Source organism: Symphalangus syndactylus, chromosome 12, assembly GCF_028878055.3.
Source record: "Symphalangus syndactylus isolate Jambi chromosome 12, NHGRI_mSymSyn1-v2.1_pri, whole genome shotgun sequence".
NCBI classification, from domain to species: Eukaryota; Metazoa; Chordata; class Mammalia; order Primates; family Hylobatidae; genus Symphalangus; species Symphalangus syndactylus.
Genome location: NC_072441.2, coordinates 86,324,758 through 86,347,107, shown reverse-complemented (window position 1 = coordinate 86,347,107; position 22,350 = coordinate 86,324,758). Strand labels below are relative to the sequence as shown.

General features: G+C 50.0%; 1 protein-coding gene across 3 annotated transcripts in view; it reads right to left on the bottom strand.

Annotated features, from left to right (window-relative positions):
* KIRREL1 (kirre like nephrin family adhesion molecule 1) overlaps positions 1–20,633 on the bottom strand; it is a 107,229-nt gene extending 86,596 nt beyond the window's left edge. For 2 of the 3 annotated variants that reach the window (XM_063624939.1, XM_063624938.1), the window contains exon 1: positions 20,497–20,633. In XM_063624939.1, the coding sequence (XP_063481009.1) occupies positions 20,497–20,548 (52 nt within the window). In that variant the 5' untranslated portion in view covers positions 20,549–20,633. Of the gene's footprint in view, positions 1–15,835; positions 15,899–20,496 lie in introns of those variants that run through there. The other variant, XM_063624940.1, reaches the window with a different exon arrangement.
* Positions 20,634–22,350: the final 1,717 nt, after the last annotated feature.

Here is a 22,350-nt window from a genome sequence, read left to right as displayed (position 1 = left end):
AAAAGTTGAGGTTTCTCTCTCTCTCTTCCCTCCCCGTCCTCCCTCCCTCCTTTTCCTCTCTTACTCTAGTGAGGTCTCTCTCATCTCCCCCTTCCCTTTACCTTCCTCGTTGCCCTCCACTTCCCCCACCTAGCTCTGTTTTTTTTTATCATCACCTCATTCTCTCATTTCCTCCTTCCACCTGCCTTCTTACTAAGCCTCTCCCATATCTTTGGGCTTCCAAGCTGGTCCTAATCCCCTGGTTGCCATGACAGCAAGAATAGGCCCCTTAGGAGGGATGGGGGCAGAGGTTGAAAAACAAGGGCATCTCTGGGGAAGGTGGGGGATCTGCTGACAGTCCTAGGAGCAGTGTCACCTAAAATCCTCCAGGGACCACCACCTTCCTCCAGCAATTAATGGACAGTAAGCTCCTTAAGTCACCACCCCCACCCCCACCCCAGAAAGGACTTTTTGATCTGTGCAGTGGGGAACGGTAGGGGAGGCAGGGAGGTCTGTGGAGACAGCCTAGATGAAGTGGCAGTTTTCTAGTCGGTGGGAGGTGTACACACACCTTGGTTGTGGAGCAAGGGCAGGGGACTAAGGTGGAACTTGCGGCTGTGGTCACTGCTGTGGGGCAGCGAGTCACTTACCCTCTGAGTCTTGGTTTTCATTTGTAACATTCAAGGGTTGGAATAAATCTGTAATTTTCAAACTGTACTCTAAGATGCCCCAGGTCCTCTCAGAACTAATGTGGGGCATGGGGTGAGGTATGCAAAGTGAGAAGAAACGGGGAGCCGTAGGCACCTGAAACCCAAAACAGTTCTGTCTGACATCACAAGGAGTCTGCTTTTATCTGCTCGGGGTGGAGATGTGGTAGATCGTCCAGCAATCCTCATCACAAACATGAGATGCTTCTAGGGGAAGTCAGGTCCTCCGTCCACTCTGCTTAGTGGACTGCCCAGGTGACTCTCTTTGCCACCTGCCTCCTTCCTTAGCCCTAACCCAGGACAGACAGGTCAGTCACAGCTTATGTGGAAAATAATTATCTCTGAAATGGGCTAGAGGACAAAATACTTTACTTCATCCTTAACAACCTAAACCTCTCTCTCTTAATTTTATGGGGTATGGGGTAAAGGGAGAAATGGAAAACAGTGTGGCATTTTAGAAAAAGCTATGGAAGGGGAGTCAGAAGACTTCATTTCCAGTTCTAGCTTTTCCTCTGCTCAGCTCAGTGGTTCTCACTTGGAGCAATTTTACTTCCCAGGTGACATCTGGAAATGTCTGAAGACATTTTAAATTGTCACACCTGGAGACTGGGGTGCTACTGGTTTCCAGTAGGTAGAGGCCAGGAATGCAGCTAAACATCCTCCAATGTACAGGACAGCCCCCACCCACCACAAAGGGTTACCTGTGTCCAGCTTAAGCAAGTCATTTCCCCATTCTGGGCCTCAGTTTCTTTGTTCATAGATTAGTATCTTACACTAATTATCATTTATCTCACATTTCCTGAGTGCCCATGCACTAGGCAGGTAATGGGAGGCTGAGACAAAGAAGGCCCTTGCCCCTGTAGACTTTACATTAACTTATATTCACAACCAGTGAGGGGCAAAACAGGACTTACGAATTCCATGTTATAAAGTGTTAGGGAAACAGACTTGCACAAGGTCACACAGACAATTGGAAAGGAAAATGGAATGTGAACTCAGTCCCTGATTACAAATCCAGGACTCTTTTTATTACACCACACCAGAAAAGGTTAGGATTTAAGAGTAAGAGCTAACTTATACCACTGGCTTAAAGCGTGGTACCAAGCCACACATTCTATGCAGGTTATTTAATGCAGTCTTTATCATCACTCCATGAAGCAGATGTCACTGTTCTCCTACAAAGCGGTGAAGTGACTTGCAGAAGGTCACATGGGTAGGAGGTGACAGGTCCTTGAATCTGAGCAGTCTGAACTGCAGATCTTTCTCTTTTTTCCAGAAGGTGAAAAGCACTTTTGAGGCCTCAGGCATCATTTATGGAGCTCCTCATTTTACTATTGAATAAACCGAGGCCCCAAAAAAGCACATGTCTTGCCCAAGAGAAAGCAGTCCAATAAGAAGAGTCAAGATTAAAATCCAGGTCACCTGACTCCCATTCTAAGGTCAACTCTAATCCACCCTCAAGCTCTACGTTTTTTAATCTTATTGGGGAAGGGAAGCAGGAGGTGGGAGATACACTATGAAAAACAGACCGAAGTCCAAAGGCCCAGGAATCAAAGTTTGAGGGAAAGTGGGAGGGGGAAAGTGGGAGAAACAGCTGGTGGTCATAAGAATGAAGAGAGCTGCCTCCAGATGGAGAAAGAAACTGAGAGCTCAACATTGAGGGGGAAGAGCTAGGGGAGGGCAGCTCAGAAAGAAGAAAGATGCTGAGCACAGAGGGGACCCAGTCCAGGGAAAGGAGGCTTCTGCGTGTGACTACGTCCTCGTGGCCACTGCCTGGCCTCCTGCTTCCCCTCCAGGCTCCTTCCCCCACCGCTGCCCTCCGGGCCTCCCACCGATCACCTCTCCACAGCTGGCAAGATTTCCTGGTTCCCTCCTTCACCTTAAAACCCACCGTGGCCCAGGGAAGGAAAGAACCTGGAATCCCCCATCCCATCTCCCAGGCACCTGTGTCCAGGAGCTTCACCCAGTGCCAACCAGCCCTACCCCTGAGAAAGGGGACAATAAGACCCTCTACCTCCCCTAGGCCTCAGTGAAATGCCTCCAACCCCTCCCACAGGGCAGCCTTGCGAGAATCCTGAAGTGCCCAATAGAGCACAGCACAGAGGAGGCACCAGCCGCCAGGCTCCTCCCAGCTCCTGGTTCCTTCTGGAGTCTCTTCAAGGCTGGGCTCAGCAATTCAGCCCATTTTACAGATGAGGAAGAGGCCGTGGGGCTTCTCCGAGGGTCCAACCCTCATGCAGGGGAAGAGGCATAATTATGAAAGAGGCTTTGGTTTGTCGTTTGTTAGTTTTGCTTTTAACAAAACATAATCCAGGGCCTTGGGGAACTTGCAATCCGGTTGGAAAACTGAAAGGTCAGTGCTTGAAAATCGAGTGTAAAGTGAGATAAAAAGAGAGGGTTAGTCAGGATGGGCTCTCCGGAGGTGGTAAACCATCTGCAATCAGACAGGGGAGGTCAAGAGGGCCTGGGCTGAGAAGAGTGAGCAGCTTGCATAGGAAGGCTGTCGGTCTTTGCAGACAGTCTGAGATTCCAGTCCGCTCCGAGTAGAGGGCCCTGGTTTTCATTTTTTCCCTTCCCCCACAGCTCAGCTCTGGTCAGCCTCTGAGATGATTAAAACCAAAAGAATTTTAAATGTCTGGAATTCACTTTTCACCACTGATGCCATTGGCTTATTTTCTCTCTCTCTCTCCTCCCTTCCCTTCTTATAATTTCTCCTCTTTGGAGAGCTAGTTGCTTTACTCCTTTCTTCTGGCCCAGTTTGCTCTGAAATGATTCCCAGTACACACCAGTTAACTTTGTTTTCATTTTGGAGAGGAGGAGAAAGGGGGTTGGGTGTCTCAGGCAAAGGGGAGGGAGGAGGGAAGGGTGGAGGGCCCTTGATCTTGCTGGCAAAAGTTCCCAGAAAAAGAGAAGAAATAGCTTTCAGGGAAAGAAATCTGCCGAATGTTTATGTTCCCACAAGATTCTGCAAAACCTTTTCATAGACCAAAGCTAAAGTTCAGGGCAAAGCCAGAGCATGTTTCTTCAGGGAGAAACTCTTATCAACATGCATACACAAGCACACACACCCTTGGTCCAGGTCCCCACCTTCCAGGGCAGGCTGGAACATTCTAAGAACAGTGTGTGTGTGTGTGTGTATGCATGTGTGTGACATTCTCAGGACTGTGTGGTGTGTGTGTGTGTGTATGTGTGGTGGAGACTCCTGCTCTCCTTACCCCAAGTTCAGACCAGATCTGAAGACACATGAAATGTTTGCTTCCACCCTGGCTCCTGAGCAAACGCTGCTCCTGGGATACCCCTGCTCTGGCCCTCTGAAATCAGTACCTCTGGCCTTGGCTCATAAACCAAATCAGAGAGATGCAGGGCCTCATTTGGGAAGAGCCAGTCCTTTTCATGAACTCCCACTGGATGAGAAGGAGTTGGAAAACTGTGCAGCCAGAAAGAAGCTTGGAAATTAACCTTCTCATTTTATGATAAGAAAACAGGCCCAGGTCACTGAGTAAGGTCTCTCCAGTAGAAGCACAAATGGGGCTAAAATCCACATCTAGACCTGCAATCCGGTGCTCTTTCCATACTGCCTCCTGAATATAGATGTTCCTATTGTAATGCCCAGGAAACCAGAAGCTGAGTCAGAAGTTGCAAGCCATGTGATATGTTTAACCCTTTTATGTTTAACTCGATATGTTTAACCCTTTGGCACACAGGCTTGAGGTGGGCAATCTGAGGTCTGGCAGGTGGCAGAGGCAAGATCAGCCTTGCTTGGAGCTGGGTGCCAATGAGCTTTCAGCCAGAGGCAGCCCCAGCTTGAACAGGCAATTTATTTGTGGAAAGAAGAATTATACCAGCACAGGCTGTCATGACTTTTCTCAATAGCACACCCTAGAAGCAGCACAGGGTAGAAATTCTGTGTCTTCCCTCCTTTTTCGAGGAAGTAGAACAAAAGGACCCTCCCTCCCTCACCAACTTTTTAAGAAACTAACTTGCTTTGTTTGCTGTCTTCTAAGCCAGGTGCTTTCATGTACGGTGGTAATAATAATGGTAGCAGTAACAACAGCCACCATTTGTTAAGCACCTATCATGGGTCAGAGGCTCTGTTTTGCATATACTGTCACCAGTCTTTTCAAGACTCCCATTTACCAATGAAGAAATTGAGACTCAAAGTTTATATTGCAAGGTCTCACTGCTAGTTAATGGCAAAGAAGTAGGATCCAACTCATTTAATTCTAAAAACCAGGCACACTGGACTAGGGTCATGAAAGAAAATTCGATATGTCCAGGGAAAGAAGGACCTTTCCATGTCCCCCATCCGCTTCTCGGGGACCTGAAGAAGCTTGGGCCACAAAGAACTGCTGAGGAACAGGAATGAGGGACAGACATGAGACACACTAGAGATTAGGGTCCCCTGGTCCAACTCTGTGTAACTCACGGGCAAAGGTTTCTGTCTCTTGGGCCTCTCGATTCATCATCTGGACGGGTGTCCTTTCTGTTTATCTCTGGGATGAAAGCCCAAGGAAAGCCCCGAGGTGACAGCAGAGCTGACCGTCTGCTGGGTCCAGAGGGGAGGGCCCAGCAGGAATGGTGTCCCCTCCCTCCCTTTTTCCATTACATCCTGTCCTGTGCTCTGACCCCATGGAGACAGGGCCATTGGGTGGTACGAACATGACCTTTACAACTAACCAGACAGACCTGCATTTAATTTGTTGTGACTCGAACAAATGACTGGCTCTCTCTGAGCCACGGTTTTCTTCATCTCTAAAACGGGCATGATGAGCACACTGTGAAACACTTGGCGCAGCTCCCACATGGTGCCGAGTAAAGGTGAGCCCTTTCCCTCTTCGTCTGATCCTACTACTGAGTGATCCTTCCCTGGTCATTTCCAGGGGCTCAAGCCTCAGGATAGGTGTCCTGCTCCCCCGAAACAGAAGAGTTCCCAGGCCAGGGTCCAGGTCCTGTTGTGATGGTGGCCCTGCCCTTCCTTTCCCTAGCACGGCAATTCTCGACTTCCCAGCACACGGTTGACTGAACCTCACTGGGGACCATCTCCTGCTCTTCACTAAGCTTTCTGGCCACCAACCTGTACACATCTCCTGCTGTACCCCTAGGGCAGGTCAGAGGAGCTCAGGGGTTAAAGCCTGTGCCAGCAGCCAGCATTGTGGACCAGGTGAGGCCTCCCCAGGGGGCACAGCCTCCTGCCTTCTGGCAGAGACCCCTGGGGCCTGCTGGGCAGCCCAGGGGTCCTGGCTCCCAGGCTGCCTTACCACCCCAAGTGTCCCTTTCTTCTCACTGCGACCCCCCCCTTCCGCCAACATGTCTCTTCCCACTTTCCCCTTCCTTCTCTCCCTCTTCCTCCCCACCCCCCTAGCTGCCGGCTTGGAGCAGGAGGTTATGAAAATGAGCTGCGTGCCCAGGAGACTGTAATTATCTGCTAAGTGTGAAAGCCAGAATGATTAATTAAGAGATAATAAAAAGAAAAGGAGGGCGAGAGGGGGGCCTCCCGGCTTTGCTTTGATGATAGAACCTGAGGTGAGCCAAGCAATTAGGGGAATCTTTATCGAGAGTTAGCTATAATCCACAAATTATCAAGCTCCAAATGCTCCAGGAGCAGGGCGCACTTCACTCCTGCCGAGTGACAGACCTACAGACAGGGAAGGACAGCAGGAGCCGGGGAGCATCCGGCTCGGGGGCAGAGAGAAGCCAGGACACGGGGGCTGCTGGTGGATGGCCAGCCACAGGGCCAGCTGCACTTCCAGGACTCTGGGCCATGGTTGTCCTACCCTCCTACCCTTGAAGGGTGCACTACCCTCAAGCAAACCCAGGCTGCCCACAGGCAGGCTCCAAGCTGAAGCCCGGTTTAATTCCAGGACAGGCTGCCCATGCTGCACTCTCCCCCCAGACACACGAGCTCTTCTTCTTCAGAGGACTTACATTCCACCCCAGGCCTCTCCTGAGGTTTCGGGGGGGCTCTGCCTGTGTGTGTGGAAAGCATGTCACCTGGCCAGTGTGAATGTTGCAGGGACCACATTTGACAAAGCCATACCGCAGCTCTCAGCCTCCAGACCCTTCAGCCCACATAGCCCTCGCTGGGTGACCTCCTTTGGGCCCCACCCCCACCCCTTTCTATGAGCCCCCCTATAAGAATCGTCTTCACTTCTCTCATGGGCTCCACCTGGTGTCCTCCTTCCACCTGGGCCCAGGTTCCCTTCCCTCCACCCCTTCTGAGGAAACTTCCCTCGCTGATGACCCAGCTCCAGCGTCTCTTTCTATCCTCTTCTGTGCAGATGCACAACAGGGTCCAAAACCTTCCCTTATTTAAATGATCTTTATAGGTGTTTATACACTGGGGAAGATGGGAACCCATGTACCCCCATTATAATTAGCTAACTGGTAACAGAAACCACGTCTCCTGCCTCAAGTTCAAGTTTACAGTTGAGTTTGCACTTACATGGTTCAGTATCCCAGGAAAATGCCCACACTCCTTCATCAGACTAGGAGATCCCCAAAGTCAGGCACCCCATCCCACAGACCCCATGCCCTCCTCTCTCTGCTTACACTGCTATCTCTTGGGATCCACCCTGGCAAGGCGGGGCAAGGACACCGCTGAGTGATTCCAAGAGGAAAACATTCCTGCTCCTAAGCTAAAACTGGCCCTGGCTGTGAGGCAGGCCCACCTCTGCCATCACCCCCATGCCCACTTTCCTACATGCTGGCTTCAGCAGCAGATGCCAGCACTGCTCTCAGCCTGGCTCCCATGGAGAGAGGAGGAGGGTCCCTCAGGCCATCGGCTAGAAATGATGGGAAGGACACCAGAGTCCTCTAGCCCCCAGCTGCTCTGAGCGGCTGAGAAGGGGACACTAGACAGGTAAGGGCACAGTGATTCAGCCAGGTTCTTGTGAACACCGTTCTCCTGGTACTGGCTGGGGATACTGTAGGAGGACAGCCTTGGTGGTTTGCTGGAAAGCAAATCTGACCCCTAACAAGCTAAACTTCTCGGGCTCACATGGGGCCCAGGAGGCAGTCTTGCCTATGACCTCTCTGGGCTTGCTTCTCTATTACAAGGAGCTTTGCCTTGAAGTATGAGAAAATAAACCTGTTTTGGAAAATGTTATTTATCCAGACATAGAGAAGACTGGAGACGTGTTCAGTTACAATACCTAATTAGACAATTTCCATGCAGGAGCAGAGAAGTTTCAAGTTAGACACAAAGAAGAACTTCCTGCTTGCCAGAGAGTATTTGAAATGAAAGTGAGTGAGCAGAGAGTACTAATGAATTCCTTTCTCTTCAGAAAAAGGACAAACATTGATGTCTCTGGGTTGGTTCAAATTAGTCCAACCTAAAGAGAGACATTTTGAGAGTCCATTTTGAGGTTCTTAAGGAATCGTCACTCCACTTTCATTTCTCATCGCAGGTTCTGCGTTCCAAGAAGCCCAATCTATTGATCTCACCCCATCCATACTTTGCCTGTGTTCTCATTCACACTTGCAGATAGCTAAAAGTGTGTTGATTTTCTGGGGGAGAAGAGCAGGTGAAGGAAAATTAATGGGAGTTCCTGTTTCCCCCAGTGGACAGGATTCCCTATGTATAAGGACCAGGCTTCTCTCACAAAACCAGGGAAACCCTGAAGGCAGGCAGTCTCTCTCCTCTGGCCTGTGGATCTCCCTCTACAGCCTGGGGTTCTGCACACAGAGAAGGGAGGGAGAGAGTGAGTTTGCTCATCATGTGGGTTGAACAATTATGAGGCCTGTGTGAGTGTGAGATGCTGACCTGCCCAGAGACAGTTCCCCACTGCTCCCCCAAATCATGCATCCAATTAAGTCTATGACCTACCTTCCTTCCCAAATCACACAACTTGCCCATGACCCAGTTTTTAAGCCAAAGCCAGCAGGGTCAAGGCCCAGACCAGAAGCTCTGTCAAAATGCTTTCCCCCACATCTCCCATTGAGAGATGAATTATGAGGACTTTTTTCATTTAAAAAAAAAAAAAGTGGAAATGACTGGCTCCGATATGGGTGAGTTTCCACCAGCACACCAGCAGGTTGCTTTTCAACTCCACAGCTGGCAGCCTGAGTGAAGACTTGGCAGGGTGGGGTGGGGTGGCATGGAGCTAGTGAGGTGGCAGGGAGGGGCTTAGATAGTACAATCTTGGGGCTAAGGATGGGCGTGCTGGCAAGCTCTGTGCACTCTCTTGTCCCACCAGCTGCTTCCTGAAAACAAACATATCAATGCTCCCAAATCAATGATCCATCAGGGCTGTTATACAACTAAGCTGGCTGAAAACTGAATTCAGTTAAATGAATTCTAATTTCTTTTGATTCTCATTAGAACGTTGAAGATCTATTTCCCCAAGGAAAGCATCCCCTAACACCTCAAGGTGTGGTCCTAGGACAAGCAGCATCAGCATCACCCGAGAGCTTGGTGCAAATACAGAACTTCCATCTGACCCCAGACTTTGTGAGTCAGAATCTGCATTTTAACAAGATCCCCAGATGTTTTGTAAGCATGTTAAAGTTTGAGAATCATTGTTCTAACATACTGGGTTGAAACCTGGAAAGAAACGGGTTTTTTAAATTAACTTATTTATTTTTGAGACAGAGTCTTGCTCTGTGGCCCAGGCTGAAGTGCAGTGGCACCATCTCCACTCACTGCAACCTCTGCCTCCTGGGTTCAAGTGATCCTCCCACCTCAGCCTCCAGAGTAGCTGGGACTACAGGTGCACATCACCATGCCTGGCTAATTTTTGTATTTTTAATAGAGACGGGGTTTCACTATGTTGGCCAGGCTGGTCTCAAACACCTGATGTAAAGTGATCTACCCACCTAGACCTCCCAAAGTACTGGGATTACAGGTGTGAGCCGCCGTGCCTGGCTGAAAGACAGGGTTTAAAATGATGGTTAAGCTTACTGTACACCGTCCTGAGAGTGCTTTTCCAGGACTTACAAAAAAAGGAAAGTGGATGCTATCACTCTGTTTTACAGATAAGGAAACTGAGACTCGCAAAGGGCAAAATGGCATTCAGTTTCCAGATCCAAGACACAGACCTAATTCTAAACCAGAGTGCTTTCCATTACACTGTGCTGCCTCCCAAAGCTCCCACTGCACTGAACCCTAGAAAACAGAGCTCAAGGATTACCTACATCACTGGTCACCCTCCTTGGCCCAGTTAACGGTCTGATCTGTATTTGGCCTATTCTTTGTTCATCTCTCATTTCTATTGTCTGTTTTTTCAAGATCTGCCTTGGACTGAACTGTAAAAAGCAAGGACTGTGCAATATTAATAATAACTATAATTTATTGAGTACTTATTGTATTCCAGATACTGTTCCTTAATATAGATTCTCTCATTCAATCCTCACAACAACCCTAGAAGATAGACGTAATCATTTGCATTTTATAGATGAGAAAACTGAGGCTCCAAGTAAGTGACTTGGTCATGATCACACAGGAGCAGCCCCTCTGAGAAAGAGGCTGCCACAGGCCCCCTGGTGAGGAGGTCACTCTAGGTGCTTCCCAATTCCAGGAACCAGGTTGTGTTGAAAAAGGCCAGTCTTAAAACATGACCCTGGCATGAAACCGAAGGCAATGTGCACAAACTAAATCCCTCAGGCACAGACTTTACAGGCTCCCCTCTCGATTTTCTGCATAAATGGAGAGTGGCAGCGGTGCAGATAATCCAGAAGTCATTTCAACTTGGCTTTGAAATGCATTAGATTTTTTTTTTTGCAAAGTCAGAGATTTTCCTTTCTAATTATATTTGGCTCAAACTGACATTAAAATGAGTTTGCATTCTCACTTCGCCCACTGCCTGGTGAAGGGAGACTTCCCAGATGTGTGCTGTGTGATAGGCACGTCAGTCTGGGATCCAACATCAACCACAATGTAGCTGCCCGGGGGGTGAATGCTGGAGGGTTCTGGAGCTGGCAGCACAGCCAGCCACGAGTGTGTGTGTGGGAGGGTCGGGCATCAAGGGGAGTGTGGGACCTCTGGGAGTCCCCCATCCCATCCCACAGTGTCAAGCTGGTAGATTCCCAGGGAGAGTGGGGAGTGGTGGGGAGGATTGAGACAAAGAGGAGCAAGTCAGTTCCTCAAGGTTTTGGATTAAAACCCAGGAGTCCCACTGTCTCGATGAAATGTCCTTCTGGATGACTCGGGAGTCCAGATGAAAACTTCAACTTCTCTCAGAGGCTTCATTCTGCTAGCCTGCCTAGCCTTGGGTTTCTGCTCCTTTGAAATGCCTTCTCTCTCTACTATGTTCTCTCTTCCTCTGCCCTGCCTGCCCATCTCTGCTCCTTTCCTTTTAATAACCTCCCAGTTAAGCGAATCGAATGGGAAGAAGCAGTTAAAAGCACCTCATGGCTTGACAATGCTGGGTAATGGAGCGAGCACGGCCCCGGGCTGTTCCTGGGAGAATTCAGGAAGGAGGAGGAAAAATAATAATAATAAAAAAAACTCAGCTAAGCTGATTACAAGGACAAAGTTAATTTAGAAATCAGCTCTGTTGGGTGGGAGTCGGGGGTGGAGAGTACGGAACTGGACACATGAGGTTGGGAGATTCGATTTGGGAGAAGTGTGCTTTATATAAACTGCCTTTGTTCCTGGAAATCATAATCCTTGGGAGGGACCAGGGTTCACTCCTTCGGATTCCTCGGCTCCTTCCATCCGGAGCAGGGGGTACAATCGGGGATTGTCCAGAGCTTGGATATCTCGTGGCACCGCATTCCAGAGGCCCCGCAGCCCCTGAGCCTCACATCTGTGGCCCCCTCCCCACCCCTGCTCCCTGCTCCCTGCTCCGCTCCCCCTCGCTGGACAGTTAGGCTTCAGCATTTTTCACATACCTCTCTCACAACCTTTATCTTATAAAATTGTCAATATGTGTTTATACATCCATCTCCCACACCATACTGAGAGTGCCTCAAGAACAGGGACTAAATCTCACCCACCTTTTCATTCCCAGGCCTAGGCCCAGCACAGCCATTTAAAAAAACAATGCTGTAAGTTGAACACATGCTCTCACCTCCCCTGGTGGGACCCTCTTCAAAGCACTCCATTTGAAAAACCAGAGCTCACTTCCTAGCAGAGGTTTTAAGAATCTTTAGGCTCAGCTCCTAAATGCACATGTATCTAAGGCCACAGACCAGTGGAAATGGCCCAGAATTGACCCTGAAGGGACTAAACTCGAATGGGCCCTCTGATGGAACCAGATGGCTCCTCTTGACTCTGGGCAGTGTAGACATGGCCCAAGCTTGGGGGGGGACAGGTAACAAAGAGCCTGGCCTCAGAGTCATGCTGCAGAGCTCTCCTCGCAGTTATTGCTGTTGAACTCTGCCTCCAGGCATCTTTATCTTATACTGAAGGATTCTCGGAGGAAAAGATTTCCTCATCCTTCCAAAGTCTCTCTGGCTCAAGTCACAGATCTGAGACTTCCCAAGGCAGAGCTGGTATTTCTGTATGGTTTTCTGCTCACTTCTGCCTGGCCAAACCTTGGTTATCTGTTTTTTTTCATGTTTTTAATTGGAGAGGTTACAAATTTCCATAGCATCTCCAGTAGAAGAGGTGTTTAAGAGGAGGGGAGGCTTTGGTGAGAAATGAGATGGGGATTATACCTGTTTTTAACACACTCTTTGTCTGCTTAAAAAACAGAAATCCATGGCTCCCTAGTTCTTACAGGGGAGTCTTTGTAAGAAGCCTTTGGCCTGGCTTTTCCAAGCCTCCTCTGGTCTGTCCCCATTCTACCGTTCTGGATCATCTCATCTATTTCTCCCAAACCAACCCAAATCCTCAGTCCAACCGGCCTCAGTGTCCGCTACACATCCCAGCAGCAACATCTTGGTTCAGGAAGTCTGGCCCGTCTGGTAAGGCTCTCCCTCTTCCTGCCACATCCATGTCCTGTCCATCCTTGGGCCCCACTTCCTCCACGGAGCCCTTCCTGGTCACTTCAGCCCACAGCAAACTCCCTTCTCTGGACTCTCCAGCTCTGACCTGCACACTGCTATCACAGCACCAATGACTCCACACCTTGCACCACCAGCGGTCTTCATGTATGTATATCTTAGTTTCTTAAAAGGGAAGGACCATCTGCTGTCATATTTTTTGGTCCACATAATGCCTACCAGTATGTTTTGCATATAATAATGTACAGTTGATTAAAAAAATAATTCTCCCGATTTGGTGAAAGAGAAAACTGAGGCCTACTGAGATTAAGTAATTTGCACTGAAATCACAAAGTGAGACCTTCAAGGGCAGAGATCTAGTACATTATTCACTTTGCAACACTGGAGCCCAGCACACAGTAAGCACACAATTCTCTTCCACTGAATGAAGGAACAAAAGTCCTTCCTCTTTCCACACATTTTTCAGTGAGGATATATTCCTCAGACTGCCTCAGAAGGAAAGAAGGGGCAGAGAGAAAAGGCATCTAACGGCCTAGTCGATTCCGAAGCGGGCCTAGGATGGGACAGCTTCCTGGGAGAAACCTGCTGGGCACAGAGTACACCTCCAGACACTCAGGTTCCTGTTATCCCTTCCCTGCCTCAAAACCCAAGACCCACAGCATTCTGGGTGAGTCTCCCATCACCTTCCAGAGCCAGACCGCAAAAGGAATGAAGCGGCAGCATTCTCTCCTGGGAAACTAATGGAATTTGCTAGAGAGTTCTGGAGATTTCTACCCCTGGATTTAAGACCCTTAATCCTGAGGAGGTTGACTGGCTGCAAGGCTCATTTATTTCAAGACGATCCCTATTTTGTTAAATGGGCTCAAGGAGGGCAGAGAGGGATGAGGACTGCAGCCCCTGGAGACAACAGAGGTTAATAAAAGTGGCTGAATAAATTAAACATGGAGGGAAGGACAAGCTGGGAGCTTGGAGTCAGCTGACAGAGGGAGAGTAAGTGGGATAGAAAGAAGAAAGAAAAGTGTCATACTTCAGTGGTGTCTGGGAGCTAGAGCAGCTTTTATCCTGGATGCTCCAAGAACTTAATTAGGTTTGCATTGTCTGACAATCAGACGTGGGAAGGTATAAGAGCTGGAGCTACAGAATGGAGAGGGACCAGTGTTATAGAATGAGGAACCCCAAGCTCTTTTCTCAACTTTCATAACCTCACAGTTTGTGCATCTATCAGAAAGGATGCAGAGCATGCAAGGCAAGGCAAAAAGTAGTGCCTTTAAAGACACAGGAGGGCTGCTATGGCTAGAAGAAAAATGACTCACGAAAATGTACTACTGTTGCACACTAGTGCTCTGGTGACTGAAAGGGCTTGGGTAAAGATGAGAGATATCTGTCCAGATGTGTGTGGGGATGGGGATAAGAAGTGGGTGCATGTATAGCTGCACTATGAAGGCATGTGTGAATACATATGCATATGCATGCAGTGAGATTGCATCCACACGCTTGCATGCAGCAGTAATGCAGAATAGGTAGGTGTGCAGTCTTCCTTCTAGGAATTATCCTCAGCCCCTACCCCAACTTCCCTGCTTGGGTCCTAGTTCTGGCTCTGTCACTTACTAGCTGGATCATCTTGGACAATCTGCTTAACTTCTTTGGATCCCTGTTTGTCCGTCTGTAAAATGGGGATAACACCTAACTTCAACAATTATTGTCAATATTGAATTAGTTACTAATATATACAAAATACAAAATTGCCCTTCACAAAAGTGAACAGCTTTCTCCCCCACTCTGAGAGAGCCCACTATTTTTCCTGATTTCTGAAATTGCCTCTTCCTCCTCCCTGGTTTCACATTTGAGGATCAAGGACATGACAGCCTCTTTCTCCTCACTGCTGACAACCCACCCCCACACCCCCATCCTTTTCCAGGTCAAAGAACCCTCCAGGAGATTGCCAAGTAAACTGGTCCAGAGGCCCTGGGAAGAAACCAGACAGGAACTGGTAGGTCGGGAAGGGGCATAGCTTTCTCATCTCTGGACATATGAAGAGAAATGTCTCTAGCCTCAGATGGAAACATCTCTCAGAAATTGGGGAGATCAAGGAATTTGTCCCCATCCCTTCCCTCCATACCAACTGCCACCCCTTTGCAATTTATTTAACTTCTCTAGTTCTCTGTTTTCTCATCTATTAAATGGAGAAACAACTATCCTGCCTACATCATAGGATGAGTGTATCTCTCTATCAAATGGTACATGTAAAAAGTTGCTAAAATTGCCAAGCACCATACATGTACAAAGATAAAAGACTCTAAACGTGGGAGGAAAAGGATTGAGGCTTTCCAAACCTCCTTCTCACAGGGGCATTATTTACTGGTCCCAGCCCCACTGATTAAAACATGTACCCTGACATCTAAGTTTTGCTTCACAAATGATCATCAAAGCAAGGCAGGGAGATAGATGTGGCCTTGGAATTTCTGGGCTGAGAACTAGGGAAGGGGGCTGAGCTGAGTGAGGCACTAGGAGAGGAAAAAAGGCCTAGGCTTCCCTCCTGTCCTTCCACAGTTGCCTTAACTCTAAGAGAGGCAGGGTGTGGCTCTTTTAGGCAGGTTGAAGCACACTCATGGCACTTAGTAGGGAGACAAAAGAGGGGTTGAATCTGGGATCTAACACCTCAGGTATGCCCTTAAGCAAGTTACTTAAACTCAACTGTGGTTTCTTTAACTATAAAATGTGAGTAACATTAACCTGAAAAGCACACTGTAGGAATTCAATAAAAGGTAATTTTGATGCTTTGGTATGGAGTTCACCTCCTACAATCACTTTTCACCACCCTAAGCCAGGCAGTTCCCCAGGGCACAGGCTAAGAAGGAGGGTTGAAAGCCTCCCCAGGTGGGTTAAAACAAGCCATCTAAGACCCTAGCCTCCAATCCTACCAGACTACCAGGGACTAGATAAATTTGGAAGCTGACACTTGGGGAGATCCTGGTCTCAGGATTATCCCCTAGACCCCTTCTCTGTGCTTCTTTTGCCTCTGTATGGCTCTGGGCCTCTCCAGGAGTCAGCCTTGCATGGAACAAGAGTAATTCCCAAATTTGTAGTTCATGGACCTATAAGGCTGTGTTTAATATTAGAAACAAACCTTTTTATTTGCCAAGTCCTTGAAAAAAGTCATTTACTAGATTTATCATATCATCAAAGAAAAACAATTTAACACCAAAAAATGTAGGACAGAATCTCAGAATAAAGGATCGTTTTTTAAATTTGAATGAGTTTACCTTTATGAAATACTCACTCCCTTTTCTTCCTAGTTCTCATTCTGCTATGCACCAGGAAAATCCCTGTCCCAGCCCAGCATCAGTCTCTGCTGGCATGTAGGATCTGGCAAAGGAGAAGGGTGCAGGCCGTGGGATCCGCTGGTTCCTACAACTACCAATAAGATACTTAATGTATCTAAACCTCAGTTTCTTGGCCAGGTACAGTGGCTCACACCTATAATCCCAGCACTTTGGGAGGCCGAGGTGTAAGGAGCGCTTGAGCCTTGGAGTTTGAGAGTAGCTTGTGCAACCTAGCAAGACCCATCTCTCCAAAAGAAAAAAAAAATTAGCCAGGTGTGTGTGGTCCTAGCTACCTAGGAGGCTGAGGTAGGAGGATGGCTTGAGCCTAGGAGGAGGCTGCAGTGAGCCATAATCACACCACTGCACCCTAGCCTAGGCAGCAGAGCAAGACCCTATCTAAAAAAATAAATAAATAAATCTCAGTTTCTCATCCATGAAATGGGGATAATTTACACAGCCAATCTCAGGGGGCTGTAGCATAGATTAAATCAGATAATGCATATGAAGTAGTTAACACAGGGCTCAATAAATGATCCATATTATTTCCAGACTCTGAAATGCTGCCACCTCGGGGCTAGTGTCCCTCCTCATTTCACACAAGAGCTCTGGTTCCTTCTCACTCAAGTGCCAACCTCTTCCACTTTTGCTCTCTCTCCTCAAATCCCTTCCCCAGATCTTTTCTGAGGTCTCCAAGGAGGGGGTCAGTTTCCCCTTCTGGGTCTGCCACAACATAGTTTTTTCCAAGAGAGATTCAAAGAAGGCGCTTACTGAAGCCCAGGACCAAGAATCTGGGGAGCTGGAGCTAGAAAACACACACACACACACACACACACACACACACAACACAAAGAATCATAAGGAGAAGAAAAGGAAGAGCAGACAACTCGACTGCCTATCTATCTATGTCTCACCTCAAAGTCAAGATAGCAAGCATTTACTGAGCACTTCTCGCTGTGCCAGACACTGTTCCATGTACGTTACATGGATTAACATATTCAAGTGCCACCACGACCCTATCAGGTATTACTTCTATCCTCACTTCTGGAAGAGCATGCTGAGGCACAGAAAAGGTACATGACTTGTTCAAGCTTATGACTACCAGATGGTGGAGGTGGGAGCTGGATGCGAGTCTGTGATTTAATAGCCATTGAATGCTGCCTCTTTCCAGCACTGCAGTGCGCTCATCAAATCAATCAATTGATCAGATATTTAAGGGGCACTTACCACATGCTTAGCACTGTGCCAGAAACTATAGGATAAAAGAAATTAAGACTTAGTCCCTGCAAGGATGTAAAGAGGTCCTAGAGGAGTAAGGGGGGCAGAGGTGGGGCTTCCTCCTCCCATCTCACTGGAGCACCAAAGGCAGAGCCAGAACAACCAACCGCTCAGCTGTGGGAAGGAGCAGAGGCGAGAAGGCCTGGATGTCTCCTCCCCCTCCTCCTGACCAGGTGCTCTGGAGCCCAGGGCTGAGGCACTGAGTACTTGGTTCACACCCTCCCTTTGGGTCTAAGTGAGTAGAAGGCAGAAAGTGGAGTCCAGTCAAGGACAAGGAGAGGAACCCAGTGTGCTCGTTTCTGCCATGTCTCCCCTGACTCTTCCCCAACCTCAGTGCCCTGCTCTGGGCAGAAATGGGACATGTAAAGTGTGTATATGTGTCTATGTGTAGCACCGGGAGGGGAGAGTCCAGCTACTCTCCAGACCTGCTGTTCTCTGCCAGGATTCAGCTGTACTCAGGGAGCTGAATCCTGGGAATTTAGGAGGCCCTCGGGCCTCCTCCCTTTACCCTTTACTCCCCTCAAAAGCTGTGGCAGGAATGCCAGGGGGAGCTCTGCGGGCTGGATGGGCTTATTTTTCTCCTGCCCCCACATCCATCCCCGCCCTGGAGGCAGCTCCCGCCCCGAGCCGGCCTGTCATCCCACATTGCTCTGATTAGCTATAATCTTTCTTTTTCAATTTCTCCTGCCCGAGACTAGGGAGCGAAAAAATCTCCCAGAAAATGAATAAATATTTCAATTTTCGGCGCAATCAGTCTGTGGAGCTGGCGCATGATGGAAACGGGGGGAAGGATAATGGTTTTCATTTAGATAAGATACAGAAAATTATTTAGTGAAAAATGAAGATTGATGAAGCCCATTGAAATTCTTTAAAATGCGATTTTTATTTCTCAGGCTAGGCTGAATCTCCCCTTCCTCTCTCCTCTCTGCTCCCCTCAATTCTATGGCTTCCTGCTGACACCTACTCCCCCATCCCTATTCCCCCACCATCATCCCTCCTCCCTCTTGTAGCGCCCCCTCCGTTTCCTCTCTCACTGCCCCAGTCCCTGACCTAGAGCTCCTTTCTGAGGATGGAGGCTAAGGAAAGGGGGTCCTGCCAAGCTCTCCACCCCCATGTGTGTTTCAGTCTCCCCAGACCCCTACTCCTTCCCTCTCTGCCTCCTCCCCAGTCCCTTGCCAAGCTTCCCCCAACACTCACTAGTGATTTCCCCTCCCCTCCTGTCTAGTCTCTCCCTTTCTTTTCTCTGGTATCCTCTCCCCCCACCCCAGATACTTTCACCAGGTCCTGCTTTCACCCCTGTTGGAGGAGAGAAGTGGGAGCTCAGCATTCCCTAGCCACTCGCTCCTTTCCAAAGAGAGAAAGGCACACAACACACACTTCTTTCTGTCCCCAATTCAATCCACATGTCTCTCCTGTTTGCTAACTGCTGCTTTTGTTCCTTAACACTCATTTGTATCCACGTTGCTGACATGTAAGGGCTGTAAGAAAGGGGCAGACATAAGCTTGCCCCCAACATAGACCAATACTGACCCAGGGGCCCCCTCCACCACCAACATGACCCTCCTCCACCATCACCATGGCCCACCCCCTTCCTCCCCGACACCAACAGCCTGGCTGAACAAAGTCAGAACTTAAGTCATCTTCCCAACTTTCTGCCAAGTGGCTGGCCTGGCCTGCCAACCCCAGGGCCAGGCCTCCTCCTTTCCCCTAGCATCACCTCCCACTCTTGGCTCACACCACAGATGTGTGCCCTTCCCATATCATAGTGTGTGCTGGGGGGCTGGCATGGGTGCCCTGTGGGGAGATATGAGTCAAGACCTGCCCCCACCAACTCAGCCAGGCTTTGCCTTCGGAACTGGGAAGAGACCTGACAAGGAGAGGAAAGGTCCAGCATAACACCCCACCTACAAACGCAGGAAGGGAACAGAAAGCAGGGCAATAATGCCTGAGGCTGTTCTACCCAGATTCATTCCCAGACACCCCCTAAAAGAGACCACCTCCTCCATCTGCAGTCTGTACATCTCCATAGGTGTCTGCCCATATGAATGTCTGTTCAAGTTTCTTTGTTTGCTAGAGGGTTGGTTTCTGTGAGAGTGTGTGTCCTGTCCTTGTAAACGCCTGCATACATGTACTGTGTATAGTTGTAACGTTCGGGTGGATGAATGCGTGAGTGTGTGCCGATCTGGGGGAGGAATCTGTCTTCCTCAGATGTCTCAGTGTCTTTGTGTATATGTGTCTGTCTCAGTGTGGGGGATGTTTGTGGGGATGTCTCTCTCTCAGTAGGTGAGTAGTCTGTCTCAGTGTCTGTGAGTGTTTTACAGTGTTTGTGTGTCAATTTCTGTGTGTCAGCTCCATTTTGGGGGAGGGAAGGAGTTCAGCAGGATTCAGTCTTCCTTAGAGTCAGACCTGGGAGGCAAGAACCAACTCCCACAGACCCCAGTCCCTGCTGCAGTCTAGACCCTTGGTTCCCTCAGCCCTCTTCCCTTCCCCAACCCCAGCCCTGCCCAGGATACATTGACATCCTCATCTCTCTCAACCACCTCCCTCACCTCCCAGCCTCTCCCCTGCCAGTTCCAAATAAGCCCCAGACAGCAACACTTTCCTGAGCCCAAGTGGTGTCAGCCCCCTCCCCCCACCACCTCTGCCCCCGCCCCCGTGAGTTCCCCTCTCTGTATCAAGCGGGCCTGAAGCTGTATTTGGAACTCCACTCTCCACCCAGAGCCTCCGTGGGCAGGGGTTCCAAATCCCCACTAGAGGCGCCGAGACACCCCTCCCTTCCTCTAGAGGGGGCAGCCCCAGGCAGTCTGGAGCCGTGATTCAGACTCAGACCCCCGAGGGGCTGGGCTGGAGTAGGGGGATCCCCTTAGCAACATCTTCCGGAGGTGGGACCCAGCTTTTTGCTCACCCCCTCGCCCAAAATCCGAAACCCCACCCTCTTCCCAGCCTTGCCCTTAGGCTGGACTCAGGTATCCGGAACCCTGGCCTCAGAGGGCGAGGGTCGGTAGGGCTGCCAGAAGCTAGAGAGAAAGCGTTCGGTTCCCCGTTTTACTCGGACCTCCAGCCCTCGCGGCCCCATTGCTCTGTTCTCCCGCGCAGCCAGAGGAAACAACTTGGGCAAATCAACGGCAAACTCATTCTCCCCAGCCCCCCGTTACTCCGCGCCCCCTCCCCCAGGGCTCTGCGCCCGGACCGAGCCCCCGCCTCGTGGCGTCGGGACCCGGGGACTGGCCGCGGCCGCGGGGCACCCCAGCACTCCCCCACCTGGGGAGCAGTGCCCCGGCCCCGGGGGGAAGCCGAGCGTCCGGGGGCGGGCTGGGGGCCCTTACCTTGGGAGAAAGTATCGGAGAGAGTGAGGATCCAGACGAGGAGGCTCAGCATGCTGTCCGCCCGCCGTGCGCCCGCCCGCGGCTGGGGCCCGGAGTTGGCGAGCAAGCCAGAGGAGCGGGCTGGGGAGGAGGGGAGCCCGGGAGCCCGCCCCCCGCCCGCCCGCGCCCGCCCCTGCACACACACACGCGCGCGCGCACACTCACGCGCACAAACTCACTTCCCTGCCCTCCGATTCTCTTTATCTCTCTTTCCTCCCAGTCCTTTTTCTCGTCCTGGTCGCCCTCCCCCTTTAATTATTTCTCCTCTCAAGCTGTATCTCTCTGGGTCTCTTTCGGTCTTTGCTCCCCCTTTCTCTCCCCTTCTCTTCCTTCCCTCTCTCCCTCCCTGCCTCCCTGCCTCCCTGCCTCCCTCCCTCCCTCCGCCTGACGTCTACTCTCCCTCCGACGGCGCCTCCCTCCACGAGCCCTCCCTCTGCCCCCCCAACGCGCGCGCACACACACACACCCCTCGCTGGAACTCAGATGGAAGGAGCGCAAAGAGAGAAAGGAATCGAGGGCAAAGGCAAAAGGGGGTGAAAAATGTGACCGTCGTGGGTTCTGGGGCAGGCACGACAGGACCCCTGGCCACCCCACCCCCTCCCATTTATAGACGCAATCTTGGTCGCGGGCTATGGAACTAAGCAGTGGAGGAGGAACATGGGCTGAGGGACATCAGCCTCTAGCTCAGAGGATGTGATGGGGAGTGTGTGTGTGTGTGTGTTTCCGTGTGTGTCTAAGAGTGGGGTGGGGGGCAGGGAGTTAAATTAACATAAAGACCTTTCTTTTTAAATTCTACACCCAAAATCTAGCCCCTAGATTCCCCAAATTAAGAATTCTCAGTTGACTAATGAATGCTTGGATAGGGGAGGGGCATACATGCCTCTCCCCACCTACAAAACCCAGAACTGGAGAATGGGAGCTGCCTCTTGGACCTGCCTTGAGGCTCTGCCTTGGCTTCACCCAGTCAAGGTTGAGCACAGCTAGGCGTTGGAGGACTTAGCAGCCTAGAAGAGGCACAGTTGACCCTTCCTTTGTTCATCTCAGCCTTCCACCCATCCCGAAGGAGAAGGTAGCCAACTGGATGGCTTCGAAGGGCCAAGGCCTGGCCTCACCTCCCTGAATGCAAGCCAGAGGAGAAGACAGCCACCAGAGGATCTCTAAGCACGCCGGAGTTTGAGATATTTTGGATAGGGATATGGAGGAACTAGGAAGGAAGGGAATTCCTGAGAATCATGAGAGCATTCAGGAGGGATCTCCACTTTCTTAAGGGCCCAGTTTGGCAACCAGCTCCTCTTCTCACCCCTGACCAGATACTTCTGCTCACAGGGTTGCTCGGGGAGCCAGAGGTCTGGACCCTAGGGAATGGACAGAGGAGTTGCTGGAATTGCACAATTTTACAGTAATGTGTTGGTCCAAAGAGGTCCCCACTTCTTTCCCCCCAGATCCCATATCTCCTGGGTCTCTGACACTCCCCGCCAAGCTTTCTTAATTTCTGCCCCTGAAAGTAGGTGCGTGGCTCTCTGGTGCCCTCTGTTGATGTGTAGCGGCCACAGCTCCTCTTTCCTCCGCAGATTCTACCACCAGCCTGTGGTCCAAACACATCTATACACAACTAGAAGACAGAGAAAGGCAGAAAAACATCCAAGCTCATATGCAGAAGCCCCATATGCACAGACCCAGGGAATTCTTCATATGTTCCAAAACACAGGCAAACACAGTTTAAGAATAGAGCCATACCTTGGCCAGAGAAATAGGACTGCAATCCCAAATGTATACAGAAAGACACCAACACACAGACACATAGGGCTTTTCATT